General features: G+C 36.7%; 2 protein-coding genes across 2 annotated transcripts; both read left to right on the forward strand.

The window, feature by feature from the left end:
- Window positions 1-325: 325 nt before the first annotated feature.
- LOC123238686 (olfactory receptor 51B5-like) lies at window positions 326-1264 on the forward strand. Its single transcript, XM_044665894.1, has one exon. The coding sequence runs from the start codon at window positions 326-328 to the stop codon at window positions 1262-1264; it is 939 nt and encodes a 312-aa protein (XP_044521829.1).
- An 8931-nt stretch (window positions 1265-10195) lies between these two features.
- LOC123238688 (olfactory receptor 51B5-like) lies at window positions 10196-11134 on the forward strand. The gene has a single exon (XM_044665895.1). It carries the CDS (start codon window positions 10196-10198, stop codon window positions 11132-11134), a length of 939 nt encoding a protein of 312 aa, XP_044521830.1.
- Window positions 11135-21196: the final 10062 nt, after the last annotated feature.

The following is a 21196-nucleotide window of genomic DNA, read 5'->3' on the forward strand; positions in this document are numbered from 1 at the left end:
AAGGCAAAGTCAGTTCCATTAGCAGAGGAACTGCAAAGAACAGACAGGGAAATGATGAGATGATGGGAGAAATGGCACCCATCAGATCTGAAGCTGAGGAATTCTGCTAACATTGAGGAGCCAAAGTATAGAGAGAGTCATGGAATCATTCCCTCTAATTATTCATCCAAGATCAAGCCATAATCTGAAATTTTTGCTCTTTTTCTTTTGGAAGCTTAAACATCCTCACCCTGTGTAGAACTGACACCCTGTGTATTCCTAAACAGACTCCATTGACTCTTATTTATTAAATAATCTCCAGTAAATCTTAGACCCATACATCATCATGTGGTCTAATAACAGCTTATCTCCCTTCCTTCTGACTGGATTCCCAGGCCTGGAGTCAGTACATCACTGGATCTCCATCCCTGTCTTTGTCGTGTACTTTTCTGTGATTCTTGGCAATGGCACACTGCTGTTTCTCATCAAGGAGGACAACAATCTCCATGAGCCCATGTACTACTTCCTGGCCATGCTGGCAGGCACAGACCTTCTGGTGACCCTTAACACAATGCCCACAGTGCTGAGGGTCCTGTGGTTGGATGAGAGGGAGATTGGCCATGGCATCTGCTTCTCCCAGGCCTACTTCATCCATTCACTCTCTTTTGTGGAGTCGGGAGTCTTGCTTGCCATGGCCTATGACCGCTTCATTGCCATCCGCAACCCCCTAAGATATAGATCTATCCTTACTAATTCCAGAGTGGTGAAAATTGGGGTTGGAGCATTTCTGAGAGGCTTCATCTCTGTGGTACCCCCAATTGTCCCACTACATTTTTTCCCTTACTGCCATTCCCATGTCCTCTCTCATGCTTTCTGCCTTCATCAGGATGTCATCAAATTGGCCTGTGCAGATGTCACTTTCAATCGCATTTATCCTATGGTTCTGGTTTCATTTATCTTTTTTGGGGATTCTCTGATCATTCTTTTCTCCTATTTGCTAATTTTGAAAACAGTTATGAGCATTGCCTCTGGAGAGGAACGGAACAAAGCCCTGAACACCTGCATCTCTCACATTTGCTGTGTCTTGGTTTTCTATGTCACAGTGATTGGTCTGTCCCTCATCCACAGATTTGGGAAACATGCCCCCCATGTGGTCCACATCACTATGAGTTACATCTATTTTCTTTTCCCCCCATTCATGAACCCAATCATCTATAGTATTAAGACCAAACAGATCAGGAATGGCATCCTCCGCAAGTTCTCTCTGCACAGATTCAGGGCTTAGTCTTTGTTCTGTGGTACAACCCTTTGGACATGGAGTTCTGTGAATCAAATATTGTGGAACCTGCAGTGGGTCTGACCCAGTTATCCATTTCCCTCTGATTACACAGTCACTGTAAAGACTCTCTAGGCATCATCTTAAACTTAATTTAGGAATCACTAAATCCTTTACAGCATTCTGAATGCATGAAATAAAACATACTATTTGTGAATTTAGGTTCCTAATGTCTAATCAATTGATATCTGGGAGGAAGAAGGGAGCAAAGGATCCAAGTGTAAATACTTTGGATAATGGAGCAACCTGGGTGACAATGAGAAGATAAGACTCTCCCATTCTCCCAAATTGTGCCTCCTACACACTTCCATTAATTTCCCATATATTGAAATGGTGCTATCTGAGCATTTCCTTGTGTCCATAAGAGAGATGGAATGGGTATAGATGATGAAATTTAACAGAATTCATGTATAGGGTCAAGACAGAATCATATAATCTCCATCCCTAGGTGGGGCAGATCTTTACTCAAGTCATTTTTACAATAATCTCACATATACAGTAGTAATTCTAAGTTGGTATCTGAACTTAGGACTTCTGGATCCAAGTCCAGTATTCTATCCATTATGTTTTGGCACATCTCATATAATTAAACGAAGTATTTGCAATTTCTTTCATGCTATTTTGGATTACAATTAAATGGATTACACTTGGTTGGATTACATTTAGGTGGATTTGAACAATGCAATAATTGGTCCCAAAGTAAAGGGATAGAATCACAAAATATCAAATTTGAAGGAGAATTCTGTCACCCTCCAGTGCAGGGTTTCTTAGCCTGTTTTGTATTGTGGACCCAAGTGGTAATCTGGTGAAGCTTTTGGTTACCTTCACAGAATCATGTTATAGTTGTTGTTTTTAATATATAATTTGATGAAATGACAAATTTCAGTTAGAGGATAATAAAAATAAAGATACATTTTCCCATCCAAATTCTTAGACCACCTTAAATCTCCCAAAACCAGAATTTGAGGGGAAGAGGTCTATGGACCGCATGTTAGGAAACCCTGATCTTATTAGGATAATAATTGTACCTAGGTCACAGGGTTGTTGTGAGAGTGAAATGAGATAATAATTTTTATGTGCTTAGCATGATGCATGACACATAGTTTATACTGTATAAATATTAATGTTCTTAGTGATGATTTTGCTGTTGTTATTATAATTATTACCTGAAAAAATCATATACAATATACTTGTTAAGTAGAAATAATTGCCTTGCTTAGAGTACAAGTGAAGGGGAATTCAGGGCCCCTCTAGGAAATACATTACAATTTTGGACAATTTTAATTGTTAAGAAGTTTTACCCAAGTTCCATTCATTGTTTTTGTTTTGCTTTTTATGGTAAAAGAGAAATTTTAATTCCTTCCTTCTCCAAATGACCTAATATTTAAAAAAAGCTATTATTCTTCCCCTCTTCCTTCATTCTTATTTTTTTTTGTCTCAGATAAAAATCCCTAGCTTTTTCAACCAAATGTCTTATGAAGATGACTTAAGGTTGTGTTGTCCTGGTTATTTTCCAGTCAATCAAAGTATTTCCTGAAAAGTGATGTTCACATACTCCTGAGGTGGTCTGAATAGGGTAGATCATGTTTATACAAAAATCTTCCTTATTCCATAATTTCATTCCTTTCTTAATGAAGCCTAATATATTAGCTCTCACAGTATCTCATTTCATTTCTTGACTGGCATTACCTTGATTATACAGATTTAACTTTTTGTCAGCCAATAGCCCCAGATCTTTGTTATTTTAAAGATAAACTGCCATTAACATTATAGCTGTAGGTTTATTTTTTGAAATCAAATATATTATCTCTTTCATTTAATTTCAACCTGACATTCTTTTTAACATGTTGTTAGTTATCTCTTTCAACTTGACATCATTGATAAGCATGTCATCTATACCTCTATTAAAGTTACTGATAAAAATATTTTATAACATTCAATGTAACTTGAATTCCTGAGGTAACTCCATTGGCTATCTCCTTTCAAGATCATTTCAAATGATTAATGACTATTCATTTCATCCGGCAATTTAAGAAGTTCTGGAACCATACAAATTTATGATTGTCCAGACAATACCTTTCTGAGTTTTCCACAAGAATAATCTAAATTTTTTTTACTTATTGTTTTTGATTTCTTGGAAAACATTTTGACTAGCCCTGTGTTTCACCTTGACCCATATTCCTCTAGACTCTAAAAACATATTTACTAATTGGTCATTAACATTGATTTTATTCTTGACTTTACAACATAGAATTCTAACAGAGAATTTTAGTTTAATTTCTCCAGTGATCACATGGACTTGATGGAGCCTGTGTTCATATATCAATGCACAAAGAATGGCAAAGAAACACAGTCAGTGAGGTATCTTGCCAAGAGCAGTTAGCCTCTTAGGTAGCACTGAGAGTGGTCAGTGCCTGGCATGAGGCTATCTTAGATGAAAGGAAAGATAAAAAGACCTAGTGTCCCATGAGAGCACTACTGAAACTTTTTCCATTAAAGCCTACTGAGGGGAATAAAGCCTTTCAATACCCAGAAAAAGACAAGTCCTTTCAGCTTGGAAAACCTGAATTCAAGTCTGACTTCAAACACTAATTGCATAACCCTGAGCAAGACATTTAGGCTCTGTCTGCCTTAGTTGCCTCAACTATAAAATGGTGATAATAATAGTGCAGGGTTGTTGTATAGATCAACTGACATAATGATAAAGTTCCATAATGCATGATGGGTGCTAAATAAATGTTTATTTTCATCCTTATTTCCTTCCATCCAATTAATTCAGTTGCCAAGACCACAGGATGCCTTCAAGGAGGCAAGCAACAACTATGAGTAATTATGCTAAGATGACTGCTGATAAGACATTCTCCCACCTTCTAGAATGTACCTGCTCTGCTGAAAGTCTGAATTACCCTGCAAACCCTGGCAATAAATCCATATTACTATCAAATATGAGTCTTCTTCATGTCTTACTTCCAGAGAATAACTTTGTTTACATAGTTGATCTGAGGGCTAAGGCAGACAAAAACATCCACTGACCATAATACATAATGATGAATGAAAAATGCTTTATTTTTCCTTTTTTTTTAGATTTATATTTTTATTGATATCTTTTGTTTTTATATCACTTTTTCAGAAGTAGTTATAATTCCTTTCCTTCCAAAGAAATCTTTCTTTAAATTTATTTTTATTTTACTGATTAATTATGAAAAATTTTCCAAGGTTACATGATTCATATTCTTTCCCTCCCCTCATTCCACCCCCTTCCATAGCTAATGTGCAATTCCACTGGGCTTTACACATCATTGATCAAGATCTATTTCTAGATTATTAATATTTGCATTAGGGTGATCGTTTAGAGCTACATCCCCAATCATATCCCCATCGACCCATGTGGTCAAGAAGTTGTTTTTCTTCTGTGTTTATACTCCCACAGTTCTTTCTCTGGATGTGGATAACGTTCTGAAAAGTGCTTTAAAGAAAAGCAAAATAAAACTTCAATAGGATGTGTTTGGGGAAATGTCCATTACTGACTAAGGTCACTGCAGAGCACCCTGGGACACCCTGAGCTTGAGTACATGCTTCCCTACTTACTTACCATTTAAATGACAATAAATCTGGGTAAGTCACTATAGCAATCTTCCAGGAGAAGGTGAGACTTAAGCAAGATGCAGGTGAACTAGAAGGAAGGGTAGAATAGGAAAGTCTAGGCAGTGTGGATAATGATGATAATAATTATTTATATAATACTGGAAGGTTTTACATTTGCTATCTCATTTGATCCACACAACAACATCAGGAGGTAGGTGCAATTATTGCGCCCTTTTTATTGATAAGAAATCTGAGGCAGTAATGAGAAAAGGGACTTGCGTAGGATCACACAGCTATTAAGTCTCTGTGATTACATTTGAATTAAGGTTTTCTGGAATCTAAGCTTCTACGTGGTCTAGTGTTTAAAGTCCTGGACCCAAAGTCAGGAAGACTCATATTCTGCATTCATCTGGCCTCAGATAGTTACTAGCCGTGTGTCCTTCAACAAGCCATTAAACCATTTGCTTCCATTTCTTCATTTGTGAAATGAGTAGGAGATGGAAACAAGAAGCCACTCTATTATCCTTGCCAAGAAAACAGACCCCAAATGGTGTCACCAAGAGTTAAACACAACTAAAAAATGACTTAAAAACAATTGAAATTCCTGGATCATGGTCCCACTCTATCTGTTATGGTACTCAACTATCTAATCATGAAGAGCATGAGTAAATTCACAAAGAGCATCTCTGTGTGTAAGCATGTGTGTAAACATATTTACACATGCAGATACATAGATATGTACATAAACACACACATATATGTACATATATATGCATACACTTCCCATTGTGGAAATATTGAAAAGAACACTCAAGCTGTAATATAATATTCATGATAGCTGAATAGTAGAAAACAAATTAGAAGGATAAAGTGGGAATAGATTATGAAGAGACTTAAATGGTAGACCAAGGAATCAATAGTTTATTTGGAAAATAGGAGGGAGACTCCAAAGATTTTGGAGGAGCATTTCATATTTCCATAGGACTTACAAGTTTGCAAGGGCTTTCTTCATAAGAATCTCCGAGGCTAGTAAAACAAACATTATTACCTTCACGTTGCAGAAGAGGGAACCTAGACTTAGAGAGATGAAATGAATTGACCAGGGTGTCATATCTGGATGAATTGGAGCCATAATTCAAATCCAGTTGTCCTATTTCCAAATTCAAGACTTTTTCTTTAGCAAAGTGCCTCTCTTTGCTCTAGGGAAGTTAATTTTACAGCTAATCCTTCTTCTTCCCCAAAGGGAAGAGGCTTGGAGATTCTCACTGGTTGTCTCGAGGGACCCAGATCCTTGCAGAGGATGAAATTAGGGACTTAGGGAGGAAAACTAAAGAGAGTTTGACCAAGAGCCAAATGTCTTGGATGAAGAAAGGGCTCTAGGGAGCCAGTCTACAGCATAAATACCCTGATGTCAGATGGAATTCCAAGCAGAATCAGAGACAACAGCCTGCAAATCGAAAGCTCAGCCAGGTCACAGTGACTTCCTACCTCCATTCTAATATTTTGGCATTGTCATTGATGAGCTGGAGACAATGGGAGTTCAGAAGAAGTGAAGGCATTTCGGGTGTGATTCCCTGTGTCACCCTGAAATCTGAAAAGGGAAGTAACATGGATTGGAGAAGCCCTTTATCTGGAATTAAGAACTTTGAGTAGTAAGTCCCCAATTTAGAGGGCCACAGCTGCCATGGGGTCATAGCTATGTGTTTGTATCCTTCTCTTTGATTCAGTTTCCTCATCTCTGTAATAAAAATATTGGATGTATTGATTTTTAAGTTTCCTTCCAAATTTTTAAGTTGTCTGATTAAGAAAGAGCTTATCCCCCAGCTAACCATTGAGAGATACCAGGCAGTTCGATATTCAAGTACTTTCATAGTGAAGAATATGCTGCCTTGGATAACTGAAGATGGTTTATCTTAAAGTCACTTTTTCCTCTTGCATGAGGCAAAGAAGCTACATTCATTATAGGAAGGATAGTTGAAAACCAAGGTTTTGGGAGAGAATGGATAGAAAGGTGAGGTTTCTGTGAGTTGTAAAGGCAATAGGATTTACGTTATCCTAAATAGTATTCTTGTCTCTCCATTTCTCTTTCCTAGTATGATCTCTAAAATTCACCTCTGATATTTCCCCTATTTCCAATAGATTATCTTCCAGGGGCCTCCAGAACCCTCCAGGGCCTCTCCATCACCATGTTTAGGATTCTAGACATAATTAGGCCCCTGATGGACTCAAAGTTCCAGAAAGGAAAGCATGGTTGCCTCATGCTATGTGTCTGCCAGTGTGATAAGTTTGATTATAACACTTTTATAACATTTTGGGGCTGATCCAAAGTCAGTAGGTCTGTAAATATCATCAGCTTAGAGGTGGGACAGAATGGATGAGAAGCTATCCAAGCTAGGTTTATGGAGGGGGCAGGTCTCAAGAATGACTTTGGTTAATTCCTTTTCCTGCCCTAGGCCTCAGTTTCCCAATATAAAAACTAAGATGTTGAGTATAATATTCTGGAATGTTTGTTTAGTCATATAAGCTTTCTTAGCCTGAGGCATAAGAGAGTAGATATCAGTGGACAGAGATTTAATTTAGTCCAAATAACTGGTAAAGTTCTTAGTTCCTCATTTTGCTCCTCTGTGACTTTAGGCAAATCATTTAACCTCTCTTGAATTTCAGGTTTCTACTTTATAGAAATGACATAACACATGTACTACTGAACACAAAAGAATATTGTAAAGTATGTGGTTTGTAATTCTTAAGCTGCAATACAAAAATGTGTTGTTGAGCTTCTTACCTCGTGCCCAGGTTTGGGCTGGTGGGTGAGTGATTCTCAGCAGAGCTGCTACTATTCCATCTGGAGGGAGGGAGAAAGAGAAAATGAGGAGGCTAAGATGAAGGAGGAAAGTGGGAGGCAAAAGGAGAAGAAGTGATCTTCTGTGAGCATACAGAGCATACAGAGAGGGAATATGAAAAACTGTGCTACAAATCCCTAGTCATAGAGTGAAGGATGCTAAGGTTTACAAAGCACTTTGCAAATATTATCTCATTTTATCCTCAAGACAACCATAGAATGTAGGTGTTATTGTTAACTCTACAGAAAACAACAGTGAGACAGACAGAGGTTAAATTACTTATCCACATCCTGCAGCTAGTAAAGATATGAGGCTGGTTTGAAACTCATAAGACTCTTGGTCTAGTGCTCTATTCATTGTGCCACCTTGCTGAATCTCACTTTCAATGAAGTATTATTTCCATTGCTGGTGCCTAAGTTCTCCACAACTCTAGGAAAGCCAGGTGACTAAAACATTGGATGAGATGAAATTTAATAAGAATAAATATAATATCTTAAAATTGGGCTGACCAAATCAATTTTGCAATAAAAATTAAGAAGTATTTTTTAAAAAAGATCATGGTGTTTTGAAAGATGACAGCTTCAGAAGTGTCCACAGTGGGAACTGATAATTCAGAAAGCTAGTATGATTATTAAAGAGTGCAAGCGTCCAGGAGAGGGAGGAGGAACTAATGATATTATTGTCCACTGTCCGAGTCATATCACATCTGGAGCACTGTGTCCAGTTGTAGGCACTCCATTTTAGGAATGGCATCGATTACCCATGGAACTGTCAAAGGAGAGCAAACATGATGCTAAAAGATATTGAATCCATGATATATGAGAATCAGTCAGAGGATTGAAGATGTTTAACCTAAAAAAAAGAAAATTTAGGGAAGATAAGGTAACTATCTAGAAACCTTTGAAGAGCTATCATGGAGAGGAAGGATTAGAGTAGTTCTATTTGACCAAAAATGGTAGAAAAAGTAGCAATGTGCTCCCAAGATGCATATTTAATTTTTATACTGGGGAAAGAATAATAATTTATTAAATAGATTTACCTTAAAATATAATGAGTGCCTTTGTAAATAGTGATATTTAAGGCAAGACCAGATGCATTTAAGGCAAATATGGATGATTATGTTGTACAGAAAATCTTTCTGTCCTCCCATAGGTGATTTATGAATTACCTTATAGCTCTTTAATTGGATGATTCTTTGAGTTTACCTGAATAGGTAATAGATGTATTCTCTGAGGTCTAGTAGGGTCTGATTGTTAAAGGTCTGCTACACCAGAAAGGTAGGTAACTTGCATTGTCATGAGAATATGATGTTGATTCATAAGTCTCCCTGTACCCGGATGGGACTTGGGCAATCATAAGGGTCAAGACTGAAAGGGATCATCTCTTCCTCTCTACTAGAGGCATAGATTTTCACCCAGGAAGTGATGAAACCTACCCAACAACAAGGAAGCAGAAGTAAAGTTTCTGAAGTGAGAGGAAGTCAGAGAGAGAACAATGAGTGGGGTAGTTAAGAAAGAGAAGGTGAGTGCCATGTAGGAGCCAGGAGAGATGACAGGTTGAAAGAAAAAGAGTTAAGAAAACATGGGGAGTGAGGCTAGTGATGTGGAATTTTATCTAGCCTGGTAGTTCTTCACTTATAGTCTGAGAACTTAAGAATATTTTAATAATTATATTTCAATATAATTTATTTACTTTGAAGTTCTATGTAGATTTTTATCCATTATTTTGAGAAGGGATCCATAGGTTTAACCAGACTTCTGAAATGATCTATATCACAAAAAGAAGAAAAAAAGTTAAAACTCCATCTAAACTGAAGGGGAAAATGAGAAATGAATTGTTCCCCAAATTGGATGTGGTTGTCCATCTGAGTCAGAGGACATGATCCTGGCTTGGCCACTTACAATCTAGGTGACTTTGAAAAAGTCATTTAAACCCAATGAGTCTCAATTTCCTTATTTGTAGAATGAGTACATTGGGATAATTGTGCTACAAGTTCTAAACCTTTGGTCCTATGATGTCGTAGCAAAAATGGTAAATTGTCTTTATCTTGTATGGTCTATAGGGATTTAATGGTTTTCTTCATCCATGTAGGTCTGAGAGCATATTGCAAATGTGAATGACAGAGAGATAATGAAAAAAAAAGAGTGACCCATGTTCCTGAGACAATCTGAACAACTGGGTATATATATTGGGAGCCATGAACCAACTAATTAGAAAAGCATGTCAGCCAAATGATGAGATGATGGGAAAATGGTACCCACCAGAGTCTGAAGCTGAGGAATTCTGTTAACATCAGGAATCGAAGTACAGAGTCATGGAGTTATTTCCTTCAACACTTCTTCCAAGTTCAAGCTACATTCTGAAATCTTGCATTTTACTTCTAGAAGCTTAAACAACCATACCCTGAAAAGGACCTAGACAGGATTCAGTAACTTTTGTTTATTCATACACCACAATGTGGTCTAATAACAGCTTATCTCCCTTCCTTCTGACTGGATTCCCAGGCCTGGAGTCAGTTCATCACTGGATCTCCATCCTCTTCTTCATTGTATACTTCTCTGTGATTCTTGGCAATGGCACACTGCTGTTTCTCATCAAGGAGGACAACAATCTCCATGAGCCCATGTACTACTTCCTGGCCATGCTGGCAGGCACAGACCTTCTGGTGACCCTTAACACAATGCCCACAGTGCTGAGGGTCCTGTGGTTGGATGAGAGGGAGATTGGCCATGGCATCTGCTTCTCCCAGGCCTACTTCATCCATTCACTCTCTTTTGTGGAGTCGGGGGTCTTGCTTGCCATGGCCTATGACCGCTTCATTGCCATCCGCAACCCCCTAAGATATAGATCTATCCTTACTAATTCCAGAGTGGTGAAAATTGGGGTTGGAGCATTTCTGAGAGGTTTCATCTCCGTGGCACCTACAATCATTCCACTATATTGGTTTCCTTACTGTCGTTCCCACGTCCTCTCTCATGCTTTCTGCCTTCATCAGGATGTCATCAAACTTGCTTGTGCAGATATCACTTTCAATGTCATCTATCCTGTGATTCTACTTTCATTTTTCTTTTTCGGCGACTCTCTGATCATTCTTTTTTCTTATATACTAATTTTGAAAACAGTTATGAGCATTGCCTCTGGAGAGGAGCGGAACAAAGCCCTGAACACCTGCATCTCTCACATTTGCTGTGTGTTGGTTTTCTATGTCACAGTGATTGGTCTGTCCCTCATCCACAGATTTGGGAAACATGCCCCCCATGTGGTCCACATCACTATGAGTTATGTGCATTTCCTCTTTCCCCCATTCATGAATCCAGTCATCTATAGTGTTAAGACCAAACAGATCAGGAATGGTATTTTCCGCAAGTTCTCTTTGCACAGATTCAGGGCTTAGTCTCTGTTCTGTGGTACAACTCACTCCATATGGATTTCAAGGAATTAAATGTTATGGAACCTGCGATGGGTCTGATTCAGCTATCCATTCCTCTCCAAACTCATACAGTCCCTGCAAAGACTCTCCTGGCATTATCTTGGACTTAACTTAGGGATCACTAAGTACATTCCTATATTCTGAATGTATGAAATAAAACATGCAATTTGTGGCTATCCATTGCTATCTTGGAGAAAAGAGGGAAGAGAGAATCCAAATGGAAATACTTTGGATAGTGGAGAAACTTCAGTAACAAATTAGGAAAAAAAAATGCCCTCCATCTTCTGAAATTGTTCACCTCCACTCACCTCCCAAATGTGGAAATGGTGTTAAGTCAGCATTTCCTTCTGTCCATATGAGAGATTGAATGGACACTGATAGTCACATTTAATGGAATTCATGCAGAGATCAAAGGAGCATTAGATAATCTCCTTCCCCGAGTAGGGCAGATATTTACTTAAAGTAATTTTCTAATAACCACATATGTACAGTAGTAATTCTAGGTTAGTATTTAGACTCAGGATTTCTGAATCCAAGTCTAGCATTCTATTTGCTGTCACTTGACACTGCTCAGAGAGTTAAATAAAGCATTTGAAAATTCCTTTCATACTAATTTTGTGTCAAATTAGAATACAATTAAATGGCCTCAAAGAATATAACTGGTTAAGTAGAGTGGCAGAATTTCAAATCAGAAGATTTTTGTCACCACCTAGTGGTGTTGATTCTTGTGAGGGTCAAAGGAGAGAATAATTTTAAAGTATTTAGTGTAGTAGTAAATTCTACATAAATAATGTTGTTATTGTTGTTATTATTCCAATTCATATCTTTAAAAATTCCCTCTACAATATACTTAGTAAGAAGTAATAATTACTTTGTCTAAGGACCCCAAGTGAAGCAGAATTTAATGCTCTAGGAAGCATATTAGAATTTTGGACATTTTTATTTGCTGAGAAGTTTTTTTTTGGGGGCAATGGACTGTTTTCTCTTTAAAATTTCTACTCATTGAAAGAACACTAATCACATTCAGAGGAAGAACTCTAGAAGTAGAAACACAGAAGAAAAACAACTGCCTGACCACATGGGTTGTTGGGGATATGATTGGGGATATAGACTCTAAATAAGCACCCTAGTGCAAGTATCAATAATATGGAAATAGGTCTTGATATTGATGTTATACATGTAAAATCCAGTGGAATCGTGCAACCATGGGGGAGGGGGAAGGGAGGGAAAGAACATGAATCTTGTAACCATGTAAAAATATTCTAAATTAATTAGTTAAATAAATGTTCCTAATTAAAAAATAAAAGAATTTCTACTTATTGTTTCTTTTTTGTCTTTTGGGTTCAAACAGAAAGTGTAATTCCCCTCCTACTCCATATAAAGACCATTTAAATGATTTATCATATCATTTATCCTTCTTTCTCCCTTTTTTTTGGTATTTTTTTCTCTGATAAAAATCCCTAGTTTTTTTTCCAGTTAAACTTATTATATAGTTTTAAGGTTGCTTTGTCCCTGTGATTCTCCAGTTCCTCAAACTGTTTCCTGAAATGTGGTGCCCACATATTCCATGTGATCTAAATAGTCTTCGTTATAGTAATAATCACTTCCTTACATCTTAATTTTATTCATATAATGAAGACCAACATATTAATTCTCTATTAGTATCACATTTCCTTTCTTGATTAACATTACCCTTTTTGATAAATATTGAACTTGTTGTCAACCAATATCCCCAGATTTTTATTATTTTAAAGATGAACATCCATCTAACAAAAATATTATATTTTTCAATTTATTACTTGAAATTAAATATGACATTTATTCATTTAATTTCACTTTAAATTCTAATTCCTTTTAAACAGATTGTTAATCATATATTTCAACTATGCCTTCTCTTCAAGTTTGATGACCATGCCATCTATGCATTTATCGAAGGCATTGATAGATATCTTTAATAACAGTTATATAACAAAAAACTCTATCTCTTTTTATTTCAAAAGTTAGGTCTCCAACTACTTTCTTTAGTCCCATCTGACATATGTGTTGTCTTCTACTCCTTTCAGTTGATTGATGAGTGAAAAACTTTGAACCTGATAAAAGGTTATCATTTTGTGGCACAAGTTATTGGTAACCATTTTTTAAAACCCTTATCTTCCACCTTAGAATCTATACTATGTATTGGTTCTAAGGTAGAAGAGTGTTAAGGGGGTTAAGTGACTTGCCCAGGGTCACACAGTCAGAAGTGTCTGAAGCCAGATTTGAACCTAGGAACTCCCACCTCTAGGGCTAGCTTTCAATCCATTGGGCCATCCAGCTGCCCCCTGGCTAACCATTTCTGTAGGTATGATTATTTATTTCATATGTATTGGGGAAAGAGAGAGGAAGGATATATAAATCTACCCCAAATTTTAGAATTCTGTCCCTATCATAGATTATTTTGTAAGTAAAAAAATCACAGAGTAAATAATTTTCATAAAAATTAAGATCAATATTATGTTATTGTAGAAAAAATTGGACCTAGTGGTTCATCTATTTGTTATGATTGTCATCACTCACATCTCTGAAGTGCCCTTCTGCTTCATCTTTAGGGGCATTTTATGTTTGAAAGCCAGGCATATTTGGATCTCTAGCCTGTTCTACTGCCTATACATGATCTCCTTCTTGGACAATACCATAATCCTGGTTATCATTCAGACAAAATCTATGTTCTACGAACTGATATACCTATTCCTCTCCATCCTGGTACTAACTGAGCTGGACTTAACTCTTACCACTGCCCATAGTCCTGCAACTTACCTTGTTCAATTTCTGAAAGATTAGTTTTGAGGTGATGCCATCCTTTCAGTTCCAACTGAAAAAGAGAAAAGGAGTAGAAGAAAGATCCTAGATGGAACTAAAAATCAGATTACAGAGAAAAGGATATATTGCTTAGAGTATGGGCTTTTCTTCTTTTTATCTTGGACCCCTTTGTCAGTCCACTGGAGCCTATGTGTTCCTTCTCAGTATAACATTTTTAAATGAATAAAATGAATAGGTTTAAAAAGAAAACCAATTATATTGAAATGGAGTTATCAAAATTTTAACAAAAACCCAGATTCATACAGTCCAAGTAAAGAACTTTTGACTTAGAGAGAAAATAGCACTGGAGATTCCTAGTAATTCACAGGTAGCAGTGGTAGGGAATTGATATTTGTGAGATCAGATATTTATATACCAATGAACAGAGAATGGCAAAGAAACACAGTCAAGCTAGATATCTTGCCAAGAGCAGGTAGATATAGACTCACCGATATCACTGGGAATTGCTGGTATATGAAATATTGCTAGCCAAAAAATTCCTACTGTTGTCTTTCTAATAATTTCACTCTTCAGAAAGTAGAAGATCAGAAAAGAAAGCTATTATGGGCCTGCTTTCAACTTAAAAAAATTGCATGGTGAAGAATGAATGATGAGAACTTTGGAAGTCAGTGGTCATTTCATCTTAAGAGTTGTGGACCAAGAGAGAGGTAGATTCTAGCTATAATCATATGTATTCATAAAACAGGAGGACTGTGGATTTCAAAGTGTTCAGAAGAAAAGAAGTCAACTTAAGATCTGAGACCCTATCTGGAGTTTAGGTCACAATGAATATTAGAAATTCAGAAGTAAAAAAATTATCATCATCTTCTTGGACAGCTTGTTGTTTCAGGGAGAGTTAATGAGAACAATTATCTGTCCTTGCAGCAGTGCTCAGATGTCAGTAACCTTACCCAAAAGATTCTACAAGAGAAGGCAGATAAAGAAGGATGTAAAACCTAAGAAAAAACTTCCAGTGATTCAATCACAAATGATTTTAAAAAGGAAGAAAAGTGACCAATGAAGATATACTTGAATGTCACTAAATACTATATTTTGATTTTTTAAAAAGATTTTGTAGTTTTCAAAAATATGGGATAGAATTTTCCATCATAAATCCTTTGGAATTGTAATTTAAAACTGAAAGTTAAATCAAATTGTTCAAAATTTTAAGAAAAGATGGAAAGAAGAACATGTGACAATGGTTGAACAATAAAGGGTGTCAGTGTCCTATAAGAATGTACATTAAGCACATTAAATACCTGAAACTGGGTATAAATATTCTGAAACAACCAAAAGAACTTTCAGAGCTATCTTGGGGAAATGGGAAAGATCAAAGAAGATAGAGTAGGGCTTCCTATGGAGTTGGATGGGATGGTGATAATATCCAACACAGAGAATACTAAAAAACTTAATTTCCCTTTTACTTTTGATTTTTTTCTCTTCTAAGGAGAGTTATTCTGAATGGGAAGGATAGAACTAATATGGTTAATAGGAAATTGAAACCTAAACTAAGTGAGAGATAGGAAGAGCAAACCTCATTGCCTTCATTGAATTTAAATCATTAGATTTAAATTATGATTAAATTAATTGATTTAAATTAAATTAAAATGTTAGATCATAGATTTACAGTTAGAAGGGATTATTAAGGTTTTAAAGTTCAATACCCTCATTTTACAGATAAATAATGAGGCACAGAGAGTTCAAGTGATTTGTTCAGTTATACAACTAGCAGTGATCAAAGGCAGGACTTGAACTGGTTTCATCCAGATTCCTAGGAAAGTATATGTGCCATCTAGCTCTTTGGGTTCTGAGGAGAATTTAGAGATCTCCTTGCTGAGCCACTATTGCTGATTTCTGATGAATCATGGTGAATGAGAAAAAATTCTCAGTACTGGAGATAGCAAATCCTGTCTCAGTTTTCCAAAAGGGAAAAGGTGAAGATTTCAAATCATAGACCAGAGAAAATGTCAGTAACGCTTACTGTGTGTACAACACTGCGCTAAGCATGGAGAATAAAATAATGAGGAAAGAGAAATATAATACCTGCCCTCAAGTAGCTTACATTCTAGTTGGAAAGACCAAAAGAAAAAAAAATTCATGTTTAGATGATAGCTGAAGCATGGATGCCAAGACCAGAAAGTCAGTACTATATCAGAAAGAGGAAAAGAGTTTTTTTGCCCTAGGCACATCCCTAAAATGGAGCCTTAGAAGGACCTCATAAAAGTGTCAAAAGGATTAAGATTATAAAAAGAGGTTTCAGGGTGAGATAGCAGTTGAAGCAGAGTGACAAAGTCTGAAAAGTTAGATCTAGAACCTTGAAGATGAGTGAATGTAATTAATTGTTCCACTGTTCTCTGTCATAATAAGGCCAAAGACAAAATTTTGTGCTACATTTTGAAAGGCACAATTATATAGTAAAAACAAAGTGTATGTAGGTTGGTCAATACAGCAACAGGATTACAAGATAGCTTTTATTTCTTCTAGTTAGAGGCCACTTTTCAGGATTCTGAGATCCTCCAAATGAATTATTCTATTATTTTGTTTTTGCCTTTTTTGAGGCTGAGAAGTACGTTTTCCAAAGCCAACTTCAGTTAAACACAACACATTTTAAAGTCACTGTCTTCTATTAAACATAAACTTGAGCAAATGAAGACAATAAGCAAAGAAAAAAGATCTAACTTTCAAAGTTTGGGTTCTGAGTGGTAATCTTTCCAGAAATCTTTGAGAAATCTATGATTTTATAGTATAAAAACTTCCTCTAGGGATACAAATTGTCCTCTTTTCACAACTTGGTAGAGAGACTTTGACATCTGATATCTTATCTATCATCCAGCAGCCAACCAGATGATGAATTCTTTCTGAATTTAGAGAAACTTTTCTTTTGCTAACAAATGAAGAGTCGATTACCAGGAACAGATCCAAAGTGGAGATCCAATTATACTGACATAGATCTTATAAACCCAGAGAGTTCATAGTGGAGACCAGATCTGATGAGGTAATAAGGACAGACCATTCAAAATAATTTAGTGCTTTATGGGTCATAATCTGCTTTAATTTTAATTAATTTTTCATGTTTTATTAATAAAAGTTGATAGGTTGAGAGTAGTCTTTCTATAATCTTACTATTTCAAATTAATTTTTTATCGTACTTTCAAATTCCTATATCAGGGTTTTGCTTCTTTGTTTGTTTAATGCCATATTTCTCCTGAGGGATCACCACTAGTTGCCCAGATAGGTGACTAAATAGATAGTATGCCAGGTTTGGGTCAGGAAGACTCATTATTGATATTAAATATGACTTCAGATATTACAGGTTTAGCAAATAACTTAACTGTATTTGCCTCAGTTTCCTCATCTGTTAAATGAGCTAGAGAAGGAAAGAGGACACTACTCTAGTATCTTTGCCAGGAAAATCTTAAATGGAATCACATTAAACATAACAGTCTGGTGAAGCCTCTGGAGTTTTTCACAGAATAATATTTTTACATAGGATCCATTATGTTGAAATATAATTTTCAAAATATTAATAAAAATAGGTTCAGAAACTCCACTGGAATGGGCTTGGATAAGTAGAAAAGAGTTTGAGATTTTTAGCTGAGTGCCCTCTGCTGACAATCAGGGATACGACAGCTTTCAGGAAAACCAGCAACCTTGAATTACTCCATTTGACTATAGTACCACCTGTTGGCCAAATTATAACTAATTCATAGAGTATGTGACAGCCTGAATTTCTGTATGTGGCAGAAATCAGGGAAATTAGCCAGGTGTGGCTGCACCACAAAGTGTACAACTCACACACATCACCTATCCTGTTACTAATTTGTAAAACAGTGGGATAAGTGGGAAGTGTCAGTTCCAGGGTTCCAATAGGAATATCCCATGACTTAAATTTCTCCTAAGCATTGTTTTCCTCTACTACTCTGTCTTAGGCAAAAAAGACATAAATAAAGCTCCAGGGTCCCAGGAGAGCACTACTACTTTATCCTCCTGAGGGAGCAATAAAGCTTTTCAACACCAGAAAAAGACAAATTTCTTATGCATGAAAGCAATGTTCTGCTAATGGTAGCTAGTTAGTGAAGTGGATAAAACACAGAGCCTAGAGCCCAGGAAATCTGAATTCAAATCTGACCTCAGACACTAGCTGTGTGACTGTGGGAAAGTCATTTAGGCACTCCCTGCCTCAGTTTCCTCAACGGTAAAATGGGGATAACAATAGCATAGGGTTGTTGTGAAGATCAAATGGGACAATATTGGTAAAATAGTGGCACTAAATGTTTGTTTTAGGCATTAATATGTTTGTTTTCATTCTCATTTCCTTCCATCCTGTTCCTTCAGATGCTAAAGTCCTAGCACATCTTCAAGAGGTAGGCAGTAACCATGATGGATTATGCAAAGAAAACTGCTGTTAAGACATTCTCCCACCCTCTTTGATGCACCTGTTGAATGCCTGAATTACTCTGCAAACACTGGCAATAAATCTATCTTATCAATGAATATAATTGATTTCTATGTCTTTTGTTACTTTCACATTCTCTTAGTACTTAGTACTTTCAAGTTTTCAAACTGTTTTCTTTAGAGCAATTCCCAGAGTTAGGTTTATCTTCACTTTGCATAACAGGGAATGGAGACTTAGAGAGAAAAAAATGAATTATCCAAGATTTCACAGCTGAAAAAGTTGGAGCCATAATTCAAACAGTTGTCCTAAATCCATATCCAAGACTGTCCTATAATGGTGTCTTTATGTTCTAGAGAACTTCTAGAGAAGTTAGTCTTACAGTCGAGTGACTAATCTTCCCCCTTCCCCACAGGGAAGAGACTTGGAGATTCTTAATATATGTCTCAAGGGGTCCAGATCCTTAAAGAGGATGACAAAGGAGAGCTGAGGAGAGAAGCCAAGGAGAGATTGCCCAAGATCCAAGTGTCTTGGAAAGGTCTCTAGGGAGCCAATATACAGCACAAATACCCTGATATCAGATGGGATTCCAGGCAGAATAAGAGACAATAGCTTGCAAGCTGAAAGCTCAGCCAGGTCTCAGTGACCTCCCTCTCCAATCCCAGTATTTCAGCAGTGCTTTTGGTGAGTTGAAGGTGATGAGACTTCAGAAGAAGTGAAGGAGTTTCAGGGTGATTCCCTTTGTTTTCCGGAAGTCCAAAAAGGGAGTTTTTTTTAAAGGAAGGAGTACTTAGAGAAGCCCTTTATCAGGTATTAAAGACTTTGCTGCAGTAAGTATCCAACCTAGAGGGTCACAGCCCAGTGGGGTCATAGCTATGTGTTCCTTTCCTTTTCTTTAATCAGTTTTCCTCACTGCTGTAATTAGGAACTAGGATGTATTGATTTTTAAGTTACCTTTAAATTTAAATTGCCTTCCAAATGTTTAAATTTTCTAACTTGAGCCAAATAAGTACCAAGAGAATTCATGGAATTCCATATTCCAATACTTTCTCAGTGAAAAATATGCCTCCTTGGATAACTGAAGATGGTTTATCTCAGTCACCTCTTCTTCTTGCATGAGGCTAAGAAGCTACATTTCTTATAGGAAGGATGGTTGAAAACCAAGGTTCTGTGAGAGGATGGTTGGAAGGGTGAAGTTCTGTGATCTGTGAAGGCAACATGATTTCCATTCTACTAAATTTTGTTCTCATCTCCCCATTTCTCTTTCTCAGTATCATCTCTAGATTCACCTCTTAGCCTTCCTATATCTCCTAGTGAGTGTCTTCACTGGTAGCCCAAGGCATTGCCCATTACCAAATTCAGAATCCTACATATAATAAGGATTTGGAGGACTCAAAGTGTCAGAACTGAAGATGGAGAATTAAAGAATATTAGAGAAAATGGAGCACAGTATCAATGCTCAGTTTGTGACAGTTTGCCTCAGTCTGTCTATGAATCAGCACCAGTGTGATAAGTTTGATGATAACAGTTATATAATAACCAAAGGTATAAGATCTTTCAGTATCTAATTGGAGAGGTGACAGAATGGATCACAAAGGCTCTTTGATATCCAAGTTGGATTCATGGTAAGGGGCAGGATACCAAGAAGTTATGATTAAATGGCCTTGGTTAAGTCTTTTCCTTTTCTGTGTCTAAGTTTCCCAATTAAAAAAATTTAGGTTGAATGTAAATATTTCTGAAAGTTCTGATGATCTTATGAGTTTTCTTTGCCCGAGGAGTAGGAAGGTAGGTATCAGTAGAGACCAAATACCTGGTTCAAGTCCCATATTCTTCATTTAGTTCCTTTGTGATTTTAGGCAAATACTTTAACCCCTCTTGAGTTTCAGGTTTCTGCTCTATATAAATGACATGATACATGTACCACTTTACCACAAAGGAATATTGTAAATCTCATGTTGAAAAACAAAATGTTATTGGCGAGCTCATATATCTAGTGTCCAGTCTTAAACAACTGAGCAAGTGATTCTCAGCAGAGTTCTTGCTGTTTCAGATTGGGGGTGGGTAGGAGAAAGAGTCAACGAGGAGACTGAGATGAAGGAGGAAAAAGTGGGAGGCAAAAGGAGGGCAAAAGATGTAGAGTTCATCATGAGAATACAGAAAAGGAATATAAAAAGTTTTCCCACACATCTCTATCTTCAGAATAAAAAATACTAAGGTTTACAAAGCGCTTTATAAATACTGTTTCATTTTATCCTCTAGACTAGTGATGGGCAAACTTTTTTAAAGAGGGGGCCAAAGGAAAGGAAATGCTCATCTGTCAGTCTGTTTCTAAGGCAACACTTTTGAAGTTTCATTTTATTGTATCCTACTCATTATATTCGTCAGATTAGGAATAATGTAGCCCGGCCAGATAGAACATTTCAGGAGGCCGTAGTTTACCCATCACTGCTCTAGACAACCCTAGAATGTAGGCATTATTGTCACCTGCTTTACAGAAGAGGAAACATAACACAAGGGTTAAATGATTTACCCAGGTTCTCCTAGCAAGTAAGGATCTGTAAATGGATTTCAACTCATATTTTCCTGACTCCAGATCTAATGTTCTACCTATTGAACCACCTTGTTGCTTCTCACTGACAATGAAAGATCAACTTAATTGTCTGCTGCCCAGGCTCTCAGTAACTGTAGGCAAATCATGTGGCTAGAACATTGGAAAAAGATGAAATTTAATGGAGAGAAATGTAATGTCTTACAATTGGGCTCACTGAATCACTTTTACAAGGTAAAGTGGGAAA

Source organism: Gracilinanus agilis, chromosome 3 (genome assembly GCF_016433145.1).
Source record: "Gracilinanus agilis isolate LMUSP501 chromosome 3, AgileGrace, whole genome shotgun sequence".
Classification (NCBI taxonomy): Eukaryota; Metazoa; Chordata; class Mammalia; order Didelphimorphia; family Didelphidae; genus Gracilinanus; species Gracilinanus agilis.